Source organism: Vicugna pacos, chromosome 12 (assembly GCF_048564905.1).
Source record: "Vicugna pacos chromosome 12, VicPac4, whole genome shotgun sequence".
Classification (NCBI taxonomy): Eukaryota; Metazoa; Chordata; class Mammalia; order Artiodactyla; family Camelidae; genus Vicugna; species Vicugna pacos.
In genome coordinates, this window is record NC_132998.1 from 19,843,940 (window position 1) to 19,867,609 (window position 23,670).

The window sequence follows — 23,670 nt, forward strand, 5'->3', positions numbered from 1 at the left end:
TCAACACAGCTTACTGCTGGGTAGCCTTTAGCAGATGCGAGTCGTACATTGTCTTATATCTTAGTGTTTAATATTTATTGAAAGATTAGGTAAATGAGAAGATGTATATCACTAAGAATGAAATACTTGTTATGAAAATACTCTCAGAATACCGTCAGGTTAAAAGTATGTGTCCTTTCATGTTAAGAATATAGTTGTTAAAAACCACTCATTTATTTATTAAGAAGTATTTATTTTAAAAAAGGATACCTCTCTTTGTTCAAGAAAGGTTTTCTAAAGTCGCAGTTCTTAGTATTTTCCCTCTGAGCTACCACATCACCCTCCCATGGCTGTTACGAAGTTCAGAGACCTCTCATTTGAGAATTGCTTGGCTCGGGGATGCATGTTGCCTTTGCTTACGGAGATACTTTGGATGAAGGAAATGTTTTAGAATTTAGAAAGAATTATTCATAGTAAGTTTTTGAAAACAATATTTGAGTTACATTAGACCCTATCACCATCTGCCCTTATGAGTAGAAAAAGTCTTTACTCTAGCAACCTGGAATGATAGTGACTACATTAATTCAGTCAGTGCACAGAGGCCTTAATGTCCCACGGTCAGCTCACAAGCACGCATCTATGGACAGCTGGCCCAACACAGCATCCTGGCAAACTGATTTCTTTAGAAAGATCTCAGAATGTATTGGCATAAATGCCAGACTGTGAAGGAATGATTGAACCACATGGGGTTGAACTGATCGATAGCAACAGTCCATCCTTCCCAACGGAGCATGTGCCAAGCACCAGCTTATAATCACACACATCGTCTGCTGCATACTGAAGAGGAAAAAGCATGGGTGTGCTCAGGATCCTAGTGGTAGTTTATAATTAATCACAACATTGTTTAGCAACTTGCAGGGTATTCAGACTGCTTCATTCTGGAGTTGTCAGTAACCATTATTTGCTCTGGTGTTCTTTCCTCCCTTCTCCCTTTCCTCCTTCTTTTCTTCTGCATACTCATTAAACAGATACTTATTGAATCTCTTCTGTTTGCATGACCCTGGGCTAAAGTACAATGGGAAGCAAAATGATAAAACAGAGATAAAACCCGAGCCATTCACCCCACATAATCCAGTGTGGAAGAGACATCAGCTACATAACCTGCAAAAATTAGCCATCCGTGAGACTGTAAGAGAGGCATAAAATTGACACCATGGTTCAGATGACAGGATGTCTTCTTTTAGGAGCAGGAATTACCTCACAGAACAGAAACATACGAGACAGAGATACAAAAATATGAGACTCCTTTATATAAAACAGGTTACCCAAAGGCTGCTGAAGCATTTGTGTGTTAGAGGAGAAGTGCTGGGAGATAAATCTCAAAAAGTAGGCTGGGGCAGGAGTGCCCTTCATGAAACAGACCCTGATGGGTCTGTTGTCAGAAGTTCTGAGCCAGTACGTGAGGTCAGTGATCAGCGGTATGCTTTCACAGAAGGGGTGGCAGCGATGTGGAGAGGCTGGATTGATCCAGTAGAGGCTAGAAACGGGGATGCCATACACAAACAAGGCTTTGTTGTTGAGCACATAACATATTAGTCAGCATTAGTCAGGGCTCTCTTCAAGGAAACAGTACCAATATGAGATAGATAGATAGATAGATAGACAGACAGACTGATAGGTAGATAGATAAATGAATGAGATTTATTTATCATGGGGAATGGGCTCACACAGCAATGGAGGCTGAGAAGACAGTATAAGCTGCCCTCTGCAGGGACCCAGCAGACCTGATGGTGTAAGTCCTGGTCTGGGAGCGGGAGACCAGTGTCCCAGCAGGATTGGATGCACACTGGGGAGGGCAGTCTCTTTACTCGGTCCACCGATTCAAATGTTAACCTTATCCAGAAACACCCTCAAAATCCTCTCCAGAAATGATGTTTCACCAAGAACCTGGGCACCCTGTGAGCCAGTCTGGTTGACAGAGAAATTAACCATCATGCGTAGTGTATGTCAGAAAGTGTATTACCTGTAATTGTCACCATGGCAAGTGCTCCGACTGTGTCCACTGAACTGAGGAGGAGATAGAGGCTTACTGAGATCGAATAACATGCTCAAAATCTCATGTGGGCTAAGCAGTTGGAGCTGGAACTTCGATGGTGGTCTGCCCAAGGGCAGATGAGAGCCCAGCGGCACTAGAGAGCTGGGGAGGCAGAGAGGGCACAGATGCAAAAGCAAGAGAATTTTTTTCTGACATTTTGCAGAAAGAATTCAAGTACAGATACATTAATTCTCGTTAGAATTTAGCAACTTACTGGATGTACAAAGGAGGAAGAGGGAATGAATGGCCAGATGCCGCATCTTTTCTTTTTTATCCTGATTTAATGTGAAATTAGGTAACGTTGGGTTGGGAGTAAGAAACGATGGCTTCTCTTTTGTATGTCCTCGAGCTGGCCTGCCCTCTCTGGGTTCTTCCCTGTTCCTCGGTCCCGTAACACTTTACACGTGCCTCTGAGTGAGCCCGTCAGCTGTTGTGGTGTAGCTTGTCTTGTTTCTGTGTGTGACCCCCGTCGCACCTCAGTATTATAGCTCCTCCAGGGCAGGGCCTCTTCCTGTCTCTGCCCCTCACAAAGAGTAGGTGCTTCAGGTATGATAAGTGGGTGAGGGACTACTTGTCCAAGGCTGGAGAGAACAAGGGAAGTCCAAGGAGGAGGACTGTTTGAAATGAATGTTGTGAGAATGTAGTTGAGAGCCAACTGGAGGTGGATGGGAGGCTCCTCTGGTCCAATGGAGGGAGGGCCTGCCTCACAGACATGCTGAATTTGCCATGAAACCAGGGTGGCCTGTTTTCCTAATTATCTGTAAACAATGCTCAACTCCCTGGATATAGGAATGGAGAAAGGAGTAAGTTGAAATGAATGATCTGCACTAATTACCAGAGAAATGCAAATCAAAACTACAATGAGGTATCATCTCACACCAGTCAGAATGGCCATCATTCAAAAGTCCACAAATGACAAATGCTGGAGAGGCTGTGGAGAAAAGGGAACCCTCCTACACTGCTGGTGGGAGTGTAGTTTGGTGCAGCCGTTATGGAAAACAGTATGGAGATTCCTGAAAAGACTAAAAATAGACTTACCATATGACCCAGTAATCGCACTCCTGGGCATATATCTCGAGGGAGTTCTAATTTGAAAAGACACATGCACCCCAATGTTCATAGCAGCACTATTTACAATAGGCAAGACATGGAAACAACCTAAATGTCCATCGACAGATGATTGGATAAAGAAGCTGTGGTATATTTATACAATGGGATACTCCTCAGCCGTAAAAAATGATAAAATAATGCCATTTGCAGCAACATGGATGTGCCTGCAATGTCATTCTAAGTGAAGTTAGCCAGAAGGAGAAAGGAAAATACCATATGATATCACTCGTATGTGGAATCTAAAAAAAAAAAAAGACAAATGAACTTATGCATAAAACAGAAATAAATAGACTCACAGACATAGTAAACAAACTTATAGTTACTAGAGGGGGAAGGGATAAACTGGGAGTTCGAGATTTGCAGATACTGACTGATATATATAAAATAGATAAACAAGTTTATACTGTATAGCACAGGGAACTATATTTGATATCTTGTAGTAGCTTATGGTGACAAAGAATATGAAAATGAATATATGTATATTCATGTATGACTGAAGCACTGTGCTGTATGTGAGTAATTGATACGTTGTAACTGACTATACTTCAATAAAAATAAATAAATAAAAATAAACAAATAAATTAAATAATGATAGTAAAGACAAAAAAAAAGAAATGAATGATCTGAAATCGATAACTCTGGAATTAAGGCTGGGGATAGTGGCAATGGAGGCTACAAACAAGATAAAAGGAAAAGAAGAGATTAAGGGATTGAAATTATGATGTGTATTCCTGTAGCTGGAAAGTCCTTCAGTTTTGTGTTTTGTTCCTCAGACTGTTCATAATTGTTGATTTTTTTATGCTAAGGAAAGTCAGCTCATTTAAGTATACATAAAAAATTTCTTGACATTTGTGGCATGAACAAGAAGATAGCTCAAGCCCTAGCTGTACAAAATTATTAGTGTGTGACCTTGGGAAAGTTACCTAAGCTCTGTGTGCTTCTATCTTCATTAATATCACCTGCCTTCCCTGACTTTGTAGGACTTTTACGATAATGAAAAATGGTTCATAAGACACGAAAAGCTATTGAAATTACCAGAAAATTAATTGAGATTTGAACAGATACCGAATACTCTTGGTGGTATGCGCTGAGTGTTGTGTCTCCCCCAAATTCCTAAGTTGATGCCCTAACCCCCAATGTGATGGTGTTTGGAGGTGGAGACCTTTGGGAGATCATTAATTTAGATGAAGTAATAAGAATGGAACCCTCTCTCATGAAGAAGAAAGCAGATCTCTGCCACCCCACACATGCACTGGGGACAGGCCGTGTGTGCACAGTGAGAAGGTGGCCGTCTCCAAGCCGGGCAGAGAGCCCTCACGAGGAACCGAACCTGCCGGCCCTTTGGTCTTAGACTCCCCAGCCTCTGGAACTGTGAGAAATAAATGTGTTGTTTAAGCCAGCCAGTCTGTGGCATGTTGTTGCGGAAGCTCAAGCTGACTGAGATACTTGGTGATTGATAAAATAATTAAAGTTAAGTTATGACTGCCCAAAACACGTGCTGGTCAGTGAGATATCAGATATGCCAAGCTTTTTTGGCTGGGGGATAGGGGGAAATAAAACCTTGAAATGCTCATTGGGGTTTTGGTGTCGCTGTGGCCAGCACACCTCTCTTCATGAAGGCTCGCGGGGTGTGACAGCAGCCTCTGTGGCTGCCTTCAGGAGCAGGCCATGGTGTTGGGTCCTTACTGTGGTTGCTTGTGCAATCATAGGGCCTCAGACTGGGGAGCAGGGAGAGTAATATTTGAAGCCAAACAGTGATTATATTGCTCCCAGTGAGGACCCTACTTTCTCTACAGAGGTATCTTTACTTGTAATAAGATTTAGTCTGTGAAGACGGTCAGCGGTGGGGAGGCCTCTGACAGTTTGCTTGTGGCAAATCATTAGTCACAATGTATTCTACTTTTTCTTCCTTAAGTTTTATTTAGTATATGGTAAAATGCATAGATGTATAAAACAGCCAAAAGAGGAAAATAAGAGCAAAGAAAACCGTGAAGACCTTCTAAGGGTCCTTCAGCCTTGTCAGTTCTTGCATTCGTGGCTTGGTAATCTTGCAGCTGACTTCATCAGTCCAGTTTAATCCAATGTTATTGTTGCTTCTACTTAATAATCCCTTGTGCCCTTGTTTGAGTGAAGGTCATGCTCTTTGAATATCTGTATTTTCTCCTTATCATCCATGTCATCGTTTCAGTCCTCTTGGGATCTAGAACCTCTTTATTTGTTAAGTTGTTGTGTTTTTTATTTTTCAGCAGCTCTATTGACGTATAATTTACATACAATAAATGGCACATAGTAAAAGTTTGTAATCTGATGAGTTTTGACATATGTATACACTGAGAAACCCTCACCGCAAATGAGATGGTGAACATATCCATACCTCTCAAAAACTTTCTTTTGTGCCCCTTTGTAACTCCTCCCACAGGCCACCACTGATCTGCTTTCTGTCAAACTATTTAGACTTGGCAGAAAGTTTGTAACTACAAATTCAGGGGGAAGGGTATAGCTCAAGTGGTAGAGCGCATGCTCAGCTTGCAAGAGGTCCCGGGTTCAATTCCCGGCACCTCCTCCAAGTAGAACTCAATGAAGAAACTTAATTACCTCCCCGTCAGAATATAACTACAAATTCAATATTTTAAATAGTTTATTAGTCTGTGTATTCAAGCTGTTTCTTGAGATAGCTTTGGAAGATTTCTGTCTTTGGGCGAATTTGCCTATTGTAGCTAAGGTGTTGAATTTAATGCCATAAGGTTGTTCATGATGCTTCTTTATTATTTTTTTTTAATATCTGTAGAATCTGTATTGATGTCAGTTCTCTTATTCATGATACCAGTAATTTATGTCTTCCCTCTGTTTTTCCTATCTTTCCTATGGCTGCTATAACAAAATACCACAAACTTGGTAGCTTAAAACAATAGAAACTTATTCTCACAGTCTGGTGGCTGCAAGTTCAAAATAAGTTTTACAGGTTTGAAATCAAGGTGTCAGCAGGGTCATACTCCCACCAGATGCTCTAGGGGACCACTTGTTCCTTGCTCTCCCTCCCTTGCCCCAAAAATGATAGCCAGCATTCCTTGGCTATGGCTGCATCCGATCAGTGTCTGCATTCATGGTCACGTTGCCTTCGCCCATTCTGTGCTGAGTCATCTCCTTTTGCTGCCTTTTATAAGGATACATGTGATTGCATTTAGGGCCAACCCAAATAATCCAGGATAATCTTCCCATCTAAAAAATCCTTAACGTAATCACATCTGCAAAGTCTTTTTGTGTGTGTGCTGTTTGACATCTAAGGTAACATTAACAAGTACCAGGGGTTAGGACACATAACAAGTGAGAGGTCATTATTCAGCCTTCTACAGTCTGGCTCTAACTTTTTCAATTTTCTTGGTATTTTCAAAGAACAGATTTTGATTTCATTTCTTTTTTCCTCAGTTGTCTCCTTATCTCTTTCTTGGATTTCCATTCTGGTCTTTGTTATTCTTTTTATCTTGTGCTTATTTTGGGTTTCCTTTGTCCCTCTTTCACTGGTTTTATGAAGTAGACACCAGGGTCATTGCTGTAAATTTTCCTCTGTTCTGCTTTAGCTCCATTCCACAAATATTCATCTGATGCATTTTCATATTCTTCCAGTTCAAAATACTTTCTGACTCCCATTATTTATTTGATCCATGGGAATGTGTTATTCAGTTTCTAATCTGGGAGGAATTTTCCAGTTACCTTTCAGTTTCTCAATTTCTGTATTAATTTTATTATGATCAGAGAACATTCTCTGTATGACTTAAATCTTTTTAATTTAATTGAGACTGGCTTTATTGCTCAGATTATAATCTATCTTGATAAATGTTCCAAGATATTTACCATGCATTTACTCTTGGAAAGAACATTTGGTTGATAGCACGTTATGTAAATGTCAGGTCAATTTTGTTGATGGTGTTGGTGAACTCATCCGTATTTTGGTTGATTATCAGTCTACTTACATTATCAATTCCTGAGAAAGAGGCGATGAAACATCCCAAGTGTAATTGTGGACTTTTCTATTTTCCCTTGCAATTTCACTAGTTTTTATTTCACATATTTTGAAACTTTTATTAGGTACAAAGACATTTAGGATTGCTATGTCCTATTGATGAATTAATCCCTTTACCGTTACAGGTTGTACTTTCTTGCCTTTTTGCATGCCTGGTAATTTTTTATGGTATGCCACACATTACACATTTTATCTCACTGTTGAACTTAGTTCTGGCATGCTCTTCAGTTACTTGGAAGCAGTTGTGGATTTTAAGCTGTTTTAGATGGTATCCAAGCAGTGTTTAATCTAGGACTAAATTTATACCATTACTGATGTAAAATCCATTCCAAATATTCTTCCTTATGCTCTAGGATTTTCACTCTCAGCCTTGTGTAAATTCCTGGGATTCATTTCTTTAGTCCTTTCCTGTGGCTCTTTTCCCTGCCTTGGGTAGTTTCCTCCCACACATCCACTGATAAGTAGTCAACCGAAAATTCAATAACTGCAGACCTCCCATGTTCTCTTTCTGAATCTCTCTCGTCTCTAGCATGCTGCCCTGTGGGCTCTAGCCACCTGGATCCTGAGCTGCATCTTTTCAATTCATGGAGACCACCAGGTTCTGCCTGGTGTCCCCTCTCTGTGCTGTAGCCTGGATACTTTTTCCAGGTATTAGCTGGGGCACCTGTAGGGTTCATCCCATCTGCTTCCTGAATCTCAGGGGTCACTATCCTTTGCTCCATTATCATGAAAACTATTGCTTCATGCATTTTTGCCTGGCTTTTTAGCTGTTTCATGTTGGAAGTAAATCTGATAACTGTCACTCCATCTTGGCTAGAAGTAGGAGTCAATAGCTGGGGTTCTCTACAAAGTGTGTTCTGGTGCAATTTTAATAATACCTGGAGAAACTTCTGTGGCTCAGCTTGCTCACGGACAGCCTGTCTGTGGGAATGCTCTTATGGGACTGTCCTTTTCATCTCTGCCACCAGAGACCCTGCCACAGGTGGACAACCATTGTGAAGGTTACTTAGTATGAGGTGTTCAGAATGAAGGAAAAGATGAACCCATCTGGGGTTTTTGTATCTATTGTTTTATTATGCGTGATAGTTTGAGTCCTGCATTTCCAATCTACTTTAGTTATCCAGAGGTTTTACTTTCTACTGTGGAAATTTCTGTATTTCAGCAACAAAATGTTTTGTTAAAAATAAAGGATGATATGTTTGTAGGCACAAGATTGTTTTTAATTACAAAAATCAAAAGAAATGTAATAAGTAGAGCATGACATTTTAGATTTTCAGTTATGAATATTGAACCAATTCATACATGATTTTTTCTTCGCTTCATAGCTTCTATGTTGTAAAGATGAATGGTTTGCATTTGTTAAGTCAATTTTACTGCCTAATAAAACTAGGTTTATGATTTTAATGAAGGAAATTTTTTGATTTTGTTTATGCGTAATCAGATGCTCAGCTGTTGTGACCAAAATTTATCTGTTAAAAAAATATAGTCTTATAAAGGCACTACCATTATTTATCCAAACCAAAAGAAAATCCGAAACCCTGATTGTTTTAAAACTAGGAAATAAATATGTGATGCTTATGTAACAGTTTATTTCTTCATATTTTGGCAAGTCAAACTTAAATCCTAATTTGTCATAATCTTCTCTTTGTCTGCCCTGCAAAGTCATTATTACCCAATCTGTCCATCGAATCATGGAACAGCTTAATAGTGATAGTGGATACAGCTATCCAAAGGTTATAACAGATTTCTTGCAGAAGGCCAGTTTCTCATCTGTGCAATTTCCTAAAAGCTGAAAAAAAATAGGGTTTTGGTGTTTTTTTAATTTAGTTTTGTCATCATAGATGTTTTTGAAATTTCCCATGGTGTACAAGATAAATTATAATCTTTTATTTGGATTTCTTGATTTATGGAAATAGGTAGATGTTTCTATGATCCTGTGTACCTTTCTTATTTTGTGGCTGATTTATAGACACCTAAATTTGCAGGTGAGTCTGCAACTGACAACTGATCCAGATGTATTTCAGCATTGTCACAAAGTCTACCTATTTCACACAACCTTTCTGATATACTAGGTTTTAAGATTGCTTTGCTTGAATCTAAAATAATTTAACATTTGTAATGTTCTCAGCCTGCTTTCTAAATGGTTTATGTCCTGTCTTGGCATTTAGAGACAAAATTGTTTGCGGTAAGTCAAGTCTTCCCGCGATTATAATCATACCTGTATAGAGATGAATACACTCACCCCAGTAATGTTCAGTTCTAATTAATGCCCTGGCTTGACATCCCATATTAACTTTTACTGCTAAGACAACAGCATGTTCTGTTCCATTGCCGTGACCTGGAATATTAGATTTCCCAAAGATCATGAAACAGTGAAATTTCCTTGGATTTTGATTTATTTGACTTGGTGTAGGGGTCACTAATGAAAGCGGGCCTCCAGGAAAAATGCCTCCAATGAAGCCATTAGCATCCCAGCGACTCCAGGCTGTTTCTTCCAACAGCAGGGATACCAGAGGTCCTGGGGTCACTCTGGCCCCAGAAGGACACTGTGTACAATAGCTCTTGAGGCTGAGGTGAACGGTGACAAGTGCTTCTGAGAGGAGAAAGGGCACCTTTGGTAATTATGCCCAGACAGCAGGCATCAGTTGGCTACTCGCCTTACTTAAGACCTCAGTGTTTCAGACCTACACCTTTCCAGAACTGATCTAGAGACCAAGGGTTCTGCACCATTGTGAAAACCCATTTATATTTACTTTTTTAAATGATCACTGAATCTCACTTAGGGAAGTATTAAAAAAATCTAGAAATACTATATATATACATATATATATACATACCCACATAAAATGGACTTCAATTTTTTAATTAACGTTTTGGTAATTTTTCTTAATAATATCTATTGCAGTCATTACCAAGTCTAACATCATCTTCAGACTCCTTAACTTTAGTTAAATAGATTGGAATGGATTTTATTCCTTTAGTTCAATAAGTTGTAATGAATTCTGTTCCTTGTTTAATTGTTTTTAATGAATGCCATTCTTTTGGCTGATTAAAGCAATTTTTCCAGTGACCTTGTATGTAGTCCCACATTGAATGGATTTGTAAGTAGTAATTAATTGCAACGTAAGTAGGAGAACAAAGAGTGCTTAACACAGCTTGTAGGGATTTAAAGAAGCACACTGACAGTTACAGTTATACAGACCTTCCTAGTAGACATAAATGGCTTTAACTTCAGTTCTCTCATTGTTTTTTGTGGTTTCAACTTAAATATGTACTGTTTTCAAAATCCATTGTGCCTCGTTTTCTATAAAAGCACATATGTTTAATTTTAAAATGCCCAGTCATGTTGATTTCACAGAGATTTGGGGATATTTACCCTAATGGGAATAATTACTGTGGGAGCTAAAAATAATAGACATGTCCTTCTTTTTCTTTCTTTTTTAAAAAAGCTGGACCTGTGATCTGCAGAATGCTGAGTTATCCCCCAACTCGCCGAGCTTTAATTGTGGGTTGTGGCCTACAAATGTTCCAACAGCTCTCAGGCATTAACACCATCATGTATGTATTTCTTTCTGGCTTTTTACTGAAAAGATTGTGAAGGAATTATTTTATATGGAAAAAGAGTAGGACTCTGGGTGGTTTGTTTTTATTAAGCATGTAGGATTCTCCTTTTGGAAGATACGTTAACTTTATGATTTTTTTTTAATCCTATCATATTGTAACTAGAAGGAAGTGGCTTATTTGTTGTGATTATTGGCTTTATTTGATTTCATTCAATTTCTCTTTTATGCTATCCAGTACTTTCCTATATTCTGAGCTCCTGAATGTATCATTTTCATAAGCTATTTCTTGATTCACATTAAAATGTAAAACAAAAGAAAGTCACCTGGCATGATCAGAGATTAATGGGTACACTGATAACTAGATAATTTCCTTTTAGGGCAGTCAGTTACAAGGGCAATGTGATAAGAACATTAATAGAAGTATATTTTTTTTACAACCAGCGTACAGTGGACTGGAGGTGAGGTGGGAGCAGAGAAATGGAGAAAACACAAAAGTTCCCTGTTTTCTAGTTTTCAGACTAGTCTCCAAAGTTGTGAGTGTTGTGGGTGGAGCAGGGTGAATAGTGGGGGTTCTATCATGTTTCATTCATTCAATATTAAATTCATTTTTGATGGTCTATTTTGTACTAGATACATAGCAGTGAGTGGAGTGGAGGAAACAACACATTAAATAAACTCACAGTTTAATACAGAATTTCAAATTGTGATAATGCATATATAGAACTATTCCAAGAGGAGACTTTTAAGATCCTAAATGATAGAATGTGGGTTAGAGAAAAGCCATGAGTTTTGCTGAGAAACTTGTTGTTGGGTGAAAAGCTCCTAAATCTTAGAAGCTTTCCCCTCACCTGTTGGTAAAAATTAATCATTAGAAAAATGCCAATTATATAAAATTAAATTTTACCTAGTAAGCCATTTATATTTGAGACTCTTGATATTTTCCTATAAAATTACTTGTGTTGTGATGAATTATTCAGTGATAATTTGAGAAGAATCAATTAGTTAAAATAATAATTAGGACCCAGTGACCCATTAGATTAAATCAGGATTTGTTAAGAAACTCTAGTTTAAACACAGCCACGCCCTTTGTGAATTTGACAAATTTTAATAATAATTCTTATTAGGCTTCCACTTCCTGGACCACATTTTTTAAGATGTGGTTCTGTGCTCTTTCCCTCTAATGTTTATTGCCGTTTTTTTCCCCTCAGCTTTACCAGCTCTGTTAAGGCCCTTCTGTCAGGATAGTGCCCAGCATTTGCGTTCTGGACGTGGCACACCATGCCTTTTTTGAGACACGTTCTGCTCTCAGTGTGGTGATGGTGTGGAATTGTAACAAGGCTGGCACCAGAGCTTTCAGATAAAGCTGTGTGGTAATAACCCCATGCGCATATCTAGCTTATCGACCTAATTTAAAACATGTCCTGTTCCTGAAAATCTTTTTCATTTTGTTCTACCCTTTCTTAGGCATTTAAAAGCACAGGCAGTGAATTTTTGTTGTGCATTTTTGCATTCCTGTAAAACACAGATCACAAACAGAGTGCATTCAATTGGCAGGTGACTGAGGCCAGTGTGTTCCTGGTTGAAATGACAGTCATATAGTCTATTTGTAGTATCTTAAAAAAATATGCTGATGAAAGTTTTCAGGTTTTAATAAAGCATGCATTTCGGCAAATCCTCAGTCTTTTCACAGTGAGGTTGGGTGATATGACTATAAAGCATCTTGACATTCCTTGAGATCTATGACAGCCTTTCATGTGCTTTGCTTATCACAAGCTGTATATGATCATCGGTAACGTCTTCAGTACAGCTTTTGCTTGCAGTTGACTATTAATCCTGGAAAGTAGGAAGAATAAAATAAGGTAAATGATGGTTACATTTAGACTGTGTTTACATGATCCACAACAGCTGACAACTCCCTGAAGGAATTAATATGACATTAGTATCAGGAGGCTAGAAGGTTGAGCACTTCAATGACATGATACCTATGCTAAGTAACTGTTGGTTATTCATAGTACTTAATTTTAGACATTCATATTTTATGCCCATAAAACATTAGCATAAATCAGTTTTTTCAAAATAGACTATACTGCTGTCATTATTTGGATGGAAAATGACTAATCTGGGATTCTCATAGAATGTGTTTTCTTCTGTTCTCTCTAGTCTGTATTTGTGTGTATGTGTGTATATCTTTTTCCATTATTCTTAAGGTTCAGTAAATACCATCGTAATTTGTGTTTCTTCTGATTTAAGATAATCTCTTAATTGCAACCTAATAGTTTACTTTTTGTCGTTTTTAGTAGAAAATGTTCATTTCATTTTTGCATATTTTAAAAATGTTATTTAATTCAGAGTTCTGTTTTTACGGATATTTCGCTATATATATTTCATTACTCTTACTCTTTCTTTTCCGCTTCTTTCCCGTTTAAGTGGGAAAGAAAGTAGGCAGTGCTTTTTTATCTTCTCAACCCAAATGTAATAATCTGTAGACTTTGAACTGTTTTTATAAAAATCTATCTTTTACCCCAAGTTGGTGTGAACCTGAAATACGAGGTATTTTGAATTCTATTTCTTACCAAGAGGAGTTTGTAGAAAGTCACATGGGAACACACTGAAAGATAAATCATCCTTGCAATTGCATTATATAATCTTAGCACATTTAGTTTACTGTCTTCTTCCTCATGGGATCTTCATTTCTATCTCCTTGACTTATTGAATATTCTATCCCAGTTAAGGAAATAAATCTTCCTCCTGGAATATTTAGGTTTTTCATTTTCTACCATGAAATATACATACATAGAGAATATATAGATAGATGTGAGATATATAGATATATATATAGTGTGAGTGCATCTATCTTTTGTTTATCTAACTCATATTTATATCCTAACCCATACCTTATCATCATCCTCCATCCTATTGAACAGAGGACTTAGAAGTTCTTAAAACCACTACATACTTCAGACACATTTAAGTTTGAGAAGAAGCAATTTTCTAAAATGACTCTCATCACTTAATAATTTCAAACATGCAGCTGAATAGATTATTCACAGGAGAGAGAGAACAGAGCAAATGGAGTTCTGTTCTCCTGATATATTCCTGTTATATTATTGCACTATCTCATAGACCAATAAAATATTTGTACATGCATCAAAATGAAAGGGAGAGGAGTGATAGATGAAGATGATAATGATTAATGTGAAGACAACTCGATTAAGAAATTCTCACTGTGATCTGTTGTAAACCCTAGTTATAATGCCAATAATTTTCCATTTTCTGCCCAAGAAATTTTATTTTACTGTAAATGGATCCTTCCCACATTATTATTCCCACAACCAAAATGTGTATGGGTGAGTAATAAGGTAGGTAGATAGGTAGGTAGGTATGGAGAGAGAGAGAAAGAGAAAGAGAGAAAGAAAGAAAAAAAGAAAGAAAACACCTGGTTCTATCTGGGTTTGATAACATCTTGCCTCTTTTGAGGGACTTAAAATAACCTATATTTTGTTATGTCGTGGTAAACATGAAATTGGTCCATCTTAGACAGGTGGAAGGTATCAGATTTTTACCTGGGAAGACTAAGTTATTAAGTAGCTCTTTTTAAGATTACACAGAAAATCAGTAGTAAAGAGGAGAAGGAAATCCACAATTTTAAGCTTCTGTGTCAGCTTCAGATAAAAAGGATCGTGGGGGGAAATCAACATTTTTTGGGACACTCTATACATGTCCCCTCCTTCTAAGCCACTCTTGTTTTAGACTAATGCTCCCAGATTCCTCTCTTCCTCCTCTTCTTCCCTTTTCCACTAACTTAAAGTAGGGATGGGAAATAGGCATTTATATTGGATGGGCAGATCATTCTTATCTCTGTAACTGCTTTCCCTTAATCCCCATGAGATCACCACTTACATCATATTGACAAGAGATAATAACAACCTCTGAAAACATGCCTTTGGAATAATAATCTTAGTAGCTATCATTTATTGAGTGCTAAATACTGGGTACTACTCTAGCGTGTATTAATTCAATAAATATTAATGGAAAAGAAAAGAAAGACAAAACTGTTAGCCTCTCCATTGGTGCAATTATTTATTATTGTCATGATAAAAACAAAAATCTTTACTGCTTTATGTATATAACAGTATGAAATATTTTTGTAGACACGATCTCTCTTGTTCCTTATAAACATCCTGTCAAGTAGGCAGGACAGTTCTGTTTAGTCTCAAGCGCAGGAAGCTAAGACTTAAGGAGTTAAAGTGACTTGTACACTGTAATACAATTACTCAGTTTTAAAGCTGAGGGTGGAACCCTGATTTTCTCCACATAACCTGGGCTACCCTCCAGTTGTGGAACACCTAGAATGCCCAGGGCTCACTCCATCAAGCTTATTTGGAGGCAAGAAATCAAAGTTAGTGAAATTCAATGCCATCCAAGGATAAAAGTCTAATAAAATTGCATCCTTCCAAAGAGTCGTAAAACGTATCCAAGTCTTTAATCTGCTGGTGCCCCCTTGAGGCCTCTGCTTTATGCTGTGAGGCAGAATTCTTGGACAGGCCAGCCTGATGGTTGGATGAGTCATTTATATTTGTTCATCATATTTAATTAATTTAATTTCGTAAGCTCAGTATTTCTGAATCTGTTCCATTCTCATATTTTATCCTCAGCAAGCTCTCCTAGTACAAAAAATTGCCATGCAATTGGGCTGCATGGCACAGCAAGCAGGTGTGATCAGATGGTGGTAAATACAGAGAAAAATAAAGGCGATAGGAAATAAGAGGAAAAGAATAAGGATTTATGTACTCTCATATTGTAAGTCTGAACCAGAGCTGAGGTTTTGCTGTCTCTGAGATCCTCAGCAGGCAAAACGAGTGGACCAAGGTACCAACTTACCAATGTGCACCTTCTCCTCTCTCTGCCTCCTCAGGAGGGCTCAGAACATAATCCAAAAACCTATTGAAACAGAACATGCTTATCTCATTGGAATGTTTCAAGATGAGCGTTTTAGTCGTTTGGTTTCATTGGATAAAGTTACTGAACAGATGATAAAATGTTAAGCTTCATGGTTCGCTCTTCTGAAAGATGAGTTTAGTGTGCTGGGAAGAATATTGACCCAGGAATCAAGATAAATAGTTTCAGGATCTGTCTCCACCATGGTACTCTGGGCATGCCAGGTGATTGCCTTCATTCTAATTACCTATAATAGTGAAGGAGATGGACTTTAATGTACATTTGAATGAGGAAAAATGGAGTTCCAAATGAAAGTGGAGGCTCAAACATTTGTATTTGAAATACTTTAAACCCTTCTTGAATGAAAAGTTATCAGGAGGTTGATTTTAGTCTAAAAAGAAAAATCTATTTTGTTCACATGATTCTGGCAAGGTTAAATGCTTACCACATGCTAATTATTGTATCCTAAAGGCTTAGCTTCTTACATATTAAGACGACATTTTTATTTCCCAAGTATATCTTTGAAGAAGGACCATCTTGGTTATGGTTGACAGTGCATCTTTATCCCAAGATTGCATACTAGACCTATAACTTGATATGAAAGAACATTCCTTGGCTTCCCTAATGTTGTAAGTGTGTGCTTAAGCCCAGTGACCTTCACTGGCCTCTCAAACAATGTCCATATGGAATGCAAGAGAAGGGATTCACCTTCCACCTCTGGAATCTAAAGCCATTTTTGGTGGCAGATAGATTTCTATTCTAACATCTAACATGCAAAACAAAGCATTCTCCTTGGGTGAGGTTTTGAACAGAATGACTTTATAATGGAATAATCAGAATGTTTCTAATCGCTGTCCATTTCTCTCTGTATATGGAGCACACTTGTTCTGTCTGGGTTACCCCAGAAAGACCCTAGGACAAAGACTTAAATACAGAGGATTTGGGATGGGAGGAGTGATACTTAGAAGCATGAATGAGAGAATGGGAGAAATGTGAGGAGCAAGGAGTGGAGAAAGCATGATAAAGAGTGCACTGGTAAGCAGGTTCCCTCAATAAGCAATTCGAGCAGAGGAACAGTAATAGAATGAGCTTCTGAATAATTCCAAGAGTATTTATTCGTAATCCTCAGTCCCTCTGTGTGAGGGTCACGCCTGCAGATAGTAAATGCAGCCCTCCTGGGTTTTCCTGAGCAAACTCATTTTGTGCCAGAACTCTCAGGCAGCAAAGTAGGGAGACACAAAGGAATTTAACTGTCAAATTCTATGATGAGTTTCCATGAGTTCAGGGAAGGGCCAAGAGCATATGGGGCAAGACATGAAGAGCATCTGTTTAAAATCATGCATCTTCAAATATTGTGTAAAAATAAGCTTACACAATATGGCTATGAGCTTTCTGATTACCTTTCATAGATAAATAGCAAATCCATTTTAGTGGAAAAAATTCACTAATATAGAAAGTAAGCAATAAAATGGCAGTTTCACAAGAAATGAGAATGTATTTTCTTGCATTTTATAATCTTTGGCTTTCTTTGTATAATTCACAAATATTTTTCATCCTGTCATAGGGATCTTAAAACTACATCTGCTGAAGTATTCACTTATTTATTCCTTCCACCAGCATTTACTCTATTGGTGATAGAGCTTCAAATATTTGGAAACTAAAATCCTTACCTTTGAGAAGTCTATGTTCTACCTGAGCAGATAGACCAAATAGTTACAGTGCAACATTATGAAAAACCAAATAGGTGAAAGGCACTCTTCCAACAACTGGAGATAGGCAGTGTGATGTAGCCTGTCCCCAGGGAGCTTCTTTTCCCCTTATCTTTAAAGGGTAGCTGCCACCTGTCTTGAAAGGTTGCTTTGAAGATGACTTGAGGCAGTGAAATGTCTGCCATATGGGAGGTGCTCAGAGAATGCTGGGGAGTTTGGCTCTCCTCTTCCCCCCCCCCACACACATTTGTTATCCTCTCAATAAGTCAGCTCTCTGGGCTTCCTGACTTGGAGGCCATGGTTCTTACAGATTTCCCCTTACTGACACATCACAGCATTTCATCTGTCTCCCTCATGACTTTTCCCACGCAACTGCACCTGGATGCTGGTGCCCGCCAGGCTTTGGCTTACAACTCTGCAGAGAGATTTTGTTCACTTCCATGGTTTTAGTGATCATCTCCGTGTTAGGGATGACCTAACCTACATTTCCAGATCAGAACTCCACTGAGATGCACAATGATATCCAACTGCTGGGCATTTTTATTTGGATATCCTGCTCTCAGCAAAACTGAATCCCTGTCATTGCCCACCAGTTCTGGCCCTCCTCTTATTATCCCCATCTCAGTTATGGGATGACCAGTGGGTACCCAAGACTGTGACTGGGAAGTCAGCACATCCAAATCCAAACAGTTGCAATTTACTCCAATGTTACCACCTTTACCATCTCTTATAACCTTCCTACTCTCTTCATTTTCTTTGCATGTCCAAGTTCAGGCTCTGCTTTAGTTAGGGTGCATTGTATTTGCTAGTAACAGAATCTCACTAAAACCCAACTTGAGAAAAGTAGAGGCATTTACAATATAGGGCACAGGGACTGAAGGCAGGAAATACAGTTGGACCTGAGATGGGGCTGTCAATGAAGAAAGTCTTACTTGTCTGTTATGGTCCTGGGAATGGTTCTCTGGTGTTGCTTCTTCCCATATCTAGAGCTACACAATTACAATCATCGATCTTATAGAACTGTATATTTGATCAAACTTCTCAAGTCACCTAATCATCATTAATTTTATCTGAGGCTCAGTCACGCATTTGGTAATTCAAGAAACAATAATCTTGTAAAATAAGCAGAATGCAAGTAATATATCTAGTAACGTTAGTAGGTCATTAGGTAAGTATTTAAGGTATGAACTTCCATTAAGTACAGCCCCGTATCTCTCCAGGTTGTCTGCCCAGTTTGTTTCCCACCAATTGCTATCTTTAAGAGGAATGATATGTTGGCATTGTACATACATAAAGTTCACCAAAGATGTCTGCACCTATAAGCCGAGTCGTGGGTCCTCGTGACCCCTTACAGGATTGAGAAAGCAGTGTTATCTTCCAAGGGGCTACACTGCTGGCACCAGAAGAAACATTGATCTTTATGGTTGAGCAGGTGTTTGTGCTGTTGGGGAGGTCTGGTTAACACAGAATGCAGATGCACAAGGCACACTAGATGGGAGGGAGGAGGCCAAGATGGGCAGGGAAAATTTTATGTTTAAATTTTTCTTGTCTTTCCTTAAAAGATGAATTTTTATTGCATAAGGGCTAAAACCAGAAACTGGAGAGTCATTTGCTCCGCCTCTGTGTCCACATGGTATTTTGTTCTTATTTCTCTCTGGCTGTATGCCTTCTCTTCCTCCTTTTTCTTTGAGATCTTTCTCTGATTTTGCTTGTGTGGTGACCACACTCTGTCACCATAACCTTGGATGTCCTTCGAAGCTCAAGCATCCACAAAGATTGACTGGAATTGTCCCAATTCCTAATTCCTTAAGAGAGGGAAAAAATCAGAGTGGTCCTACCTGAGCCCAAGTATGTGAGGCCAGAGGGCTGGGCAACACTGTAGGAAGAAATGTTCAGAGAATTTTTCTGTCTTAAATCTCACCTCCCTCATGTCATCATTATTTCTGCCTGTGAATTTGCTGAAACAAAATCAAATCTTACAATCACATCCCATTTTGACTTAAAAATCATTTAATGGTTCCCACAGCATTCAGCAGAGCTCAGAGTCTGGAGACTTTCGTAGGCTGACTTCTGTCCATCTCTGTACTGCCCTGTGTTCACACGCTCTGCCTCCTGCTGTGTGGGACATCCTGTGCTTCTGGTGATGTTTAACCCAAGCCCCAGGGCCTTCATGCATACCGTTCTCCCGGCGCAGGTCACATGCCGTCTCCCTGCACTGAGCTAATTCAGATGATCTTCCTCTAACTTCCGATGGCCCGCCAGGTAGATACCTGACGTAACAGTTACTGTGCTGTGTTTGCTTGTGCATTTTTAACTGTTATTTATGTTTTATGAAACTGCGGATTTATTTGTCTTATTTCCCCAGAAAGACTATACAAATAAAAAGTACTCACCCAGGGGGAGCCAGCTAGGTTTTTGTTTTTTGACTGTTTGGTGTTTATTCCATTTGTTGCCAGGGTAATGGTGTGGCATTAGAGCTGGATCTGTCTCTGACTGACTGTGTGAGTGTCTCCCTTACCTAGTTTGCAGATACGACCTTAGGAAAACAAAAGCCGTGACATTCAAGGTTTGAGAACAGGATCTTTTCAAACTACCACCAAATGGATTCTTATCTTTAGAATGAGTGACAAGCTATAACATTTCTAACAATGTATAATATTGGATAGTACTCTTAAGTTTAGTTTGGGTTTCAACACTGAAAATCTCATGACAAAAATTCTGACGGCAGATCTCTTGGTTTCTTCTTTCTCTGGGCCGCTGAAGAGCTAAGAGAGTGACTTCCATCCAGGTTTGTGGTAGAGCTTCCTGTGGTTGACAGAATTGCAGGATTTCAAATGCTATTAAGCTGCCTGATGCAGAGACAAACAGTCTGATGACATGCCATTCAGAGCAGGGAGAAGAATGAACAATGTTCCTTGCTGAAATATCTTCATTTATTTTGATAAGATTATTTTTTTACTGGACAGATTAAAATACACAGAAATGAATATAAGATGCTCCTGTTTCCATTTCTGTAAAAACACACAGTACCAGAAAATAGAAAATGTGTAGACTTAACTATATGATTTTATCTTTAGTTTCCTGCATAGAATGAACAGTCTCCTCCAGGATTCTTCTAATGATCTTCTTAAAATCCCTCAAGGTTCTCCCCCAGTCACTTATCATAACTATTTTTGAGAAATTTAATTGTGTATCTAAGACTATTTGCAAGGACTAAATTTAGCCCCTAGGAGTGAAAGTGCAGAATTTTTGCACTTGTTAAATTCTGCACTGATGTCCTGATTTCAAGGGACTGCGATGCCCACTGGGGTGTGTGTATTTTCTCGGGTTCCCCACACTTCCCTGCTACTCTCCATGTCCGGGCATCATCAAGACTTGAAGTGGTGCCACTGCCCTTAGGAATCCACGTTCAGTGAACATTCTACTTAGAACTTTCCCCATGTGTGTCCTGTTCAAGGCTGGACCAAGATCAGGGCAGATTATTAGATTGCCTTGATTTTAGGAATAGAAATATAGTCTAATATTTACAGCAAATGCTGCGGACATTTGTAAAATATTCAGTTTCATGTTTTATCACCAAAACCTTCATTCACATTAAAAAAACCTTTTTTTTTTTTTTGAGGCTAATGTATGAGACTTCCATTTGTCATTTGCCAATGGCTTACAATCACTTTTATCAGCTAAGAGGGAGTGGAGTTGTCACTGACTTTGGAATCAGACAGATCTATTTAATAATGTTAGAATTAAATGTGATATTATATTGAATGTACTTTAATGTGACTAACTCGTAGCAGCTCATTATTTATTATATTATCTTATTTGGCATCAGATAGACCTGGAGTCAGTTTTACCATATTTCCTGACCAGTTGTGCTACCTCGAGGGACAAGTCTCAGCTTTCTTATTTGCAAATGGTATATAATCTGCCTTTCAGGTTTTCCTGCATTCTTACCCATCTCGCTGAGTGGTACTACCGTCTGTCTCACTGCTCAGGCCCCAAACCCAGGAGTCATCTTTGATTTTCTTCCTTCCTTCCTTCCTTTCTTTCTTTCTTTCTTTCTTTCTTTCTTTCTTTCTTTCTTTCTTTCTTTCTTTTCTTTTTCTTTCTTCCTTTCTTTCTTTTCTTTCTTCGTTTCTTTCTTTTCTTTCTTTCTTTCTTTCTTTCTTTCTCTTTTTCTCTTTCTTTCTTTCTCTTTTCTTTTTCTTTCTTTCTTTTCTTTCTTTTCTTTCTTTCTTTCTTTCTTTCTTTCTTTCTTTCTTTCTTTCTTTCTTTCTTTCTTTCTTTCTTTCTTTCTCCCTTTCTTTCTCCCTTTCTTTCTTCCTTCCTTCCTTCCTTCCTTCCTTCTTTTCCTTTCTTTCCTTTCTTCCTTTCTTTCTTTTCTTTCCTTTTTTTCATTCCCCAGTCCAGTTTTCCAGTAAGTCTTAGCTCTAAAGTCATGCTTTTCAAACAGTGCAGAGGCACGAGACACTCCTCACAGGGGAACTTAGAGATAGTTTAAGTTTGTGAGGGAAACACTGACATGCTCAGACTACCACTCTTAAGTAGTTCTAACTTAAACAACTGTTAGGTACTTCTTTTGGCTTAGAGGTGCTGTGAAAAAAATTACTGAGACAGATGCTCCATGAAGCAGAAAAGTTTTGGAACTTCTGCTGTGTCACATAGTGTGAATCTTTCCCCGTAACCTTCAACTCCACAGCTAGCACCGCCCTGACCACATTCTCTCTCCCTTGTTTATAGCAATAGTCACTTTCCTAACCCGTTTTTCTGTTTCCTTGTTTACCTTCCATAAACTGTTCTCTGCAGAGCAGCCAGAATGGCCTTTAAAAAGTAAGATCTTTTTCTTTAAAAAAAATTTTTTTTTATTGAAGTATAGTCAGTTACAATGTGTCAGTTTCTGGTATTCCACATAATGGTAAGGTCTTAACTCTTCCTTACTTGGAAACTTCTGGTAGCTTTTCCATCACACTGAAGGTCAACCCAGCTCTTCACCATGTCCCTCAGACTCTGCCCATGTGGCTCCCATCTCATTCACCAGCCTCATCCCTGCTGCTCACCCCCACCACATGGGGTCTCAACCACGTGGCTTTTTTGATTTCCTTTCATTTGCTTCTCAAACTCTCTACTTTTGTTCCCACCTTAGAGACTTTGTAGTTTCTTTTCCTTCTGCCTGGAAAGAACTTCCTCTTGATCTTCATGGTGGCTGGTCCCTCGTCACTTGTGCCTAAAATTGAATGTCAGCACCTCAGAGAGGCCTTGACCCTGTTTGAAATAGCCACCCCTCCCATCAGATGGAGTTGTATCACTCTGTTAATTTTCTTCATAGTATTTATCATTGCCTGAATGATTTTACTTGTTTGTTAATAAGCTCATGAGAGTAGAGCCCTCGTTTGTCTTGTTCACCTTTAAACTGTGCACCCAATAAGCACTCAGAAAACACTAGCTCCATGGGAGATGTGGACAAACACTTGTCCGATGTCCCTTCTTCAGAGCCAGATGATGTCATTGATGGTCATGTGCCCTTTGCTGTTTCTTACAGTAAAGTCTTGCTGAAATTTTGAAAGATGGGGAACTAAGATGGGTCAAATGTTGGATCATTTATTTATTTTGCTTCAGTATTCAACGACAAAAAATGTAGCCATTTCTTTCTCTTTATTTGAAGTGCCTGACTTTTCAAAATCTGTAGGAAGTTTGTTATACAGTTGAGAGGAAATCCCGTTCCTATTTTCCTCCTTACCCACATCTCTCTGGACTGGCAAACCTCATAGTTGGAGAGGTACTGGAGTGATAGAGAGTAAAATCAAAATCACCCCTAGACACCCTTGATCCCATTAAAACACAGAAGTATAAACAGCATGGAAGGAAGGTATTTATATAACCTTTGGGTTTATCCTTTTACCTTTTCTAGGAAGTGAATGAATTTAATTGCTAAATTATATTATGCAGAGTCTGTGTGCAGTTAAGTGAGATGAAACTTTGCAACCATCAGTAAAGGAGAGCTGTATGAGTAACAACATGAGGACTCCATGAACGGACCTCAGCAAAACTGTAATGTGATCATACAGAATTATACACAATAAAGTAAAACCATAATAATATTTTTGCAATTAGGACAACAAAATGCAAACAATTAAATTTGATAAGTATTCACAACTGTAGGTATTTATGTCCTGGCTATTTGTTTTGTGGGAGAGTCTTTCTTTCCCTTATCTTTGTGGAGGGTACCTCGAACTTACTCACTGGCTATTTTCTAAGGAT

The 23,670-nt window shown here is 38.6% G+C and overlaps 1 protein-coding gene across 1 annotated transcript in view; it reads left to right on the forward strand.

Moving 5' to 3' along the window:
• Positions 1-23,670, forward strand: part of SLC2A13 (solute carrier family 2 member 13) — a 330,277-nt gene that overhangs the window by 155,597 nt on the left and 151,010 nt on the right. Inside the window, exon 4 of the mRNA XM_006203113.4 lies at positions 10,655-10,763. Within this exon, the coding sequence (XP_006203175.4) occupies positions 10,655-10,763 (109 nt within the window). The remainder of the gene's footprint in view (positions 1-10,654; positions 10,764-23,670) is intronic.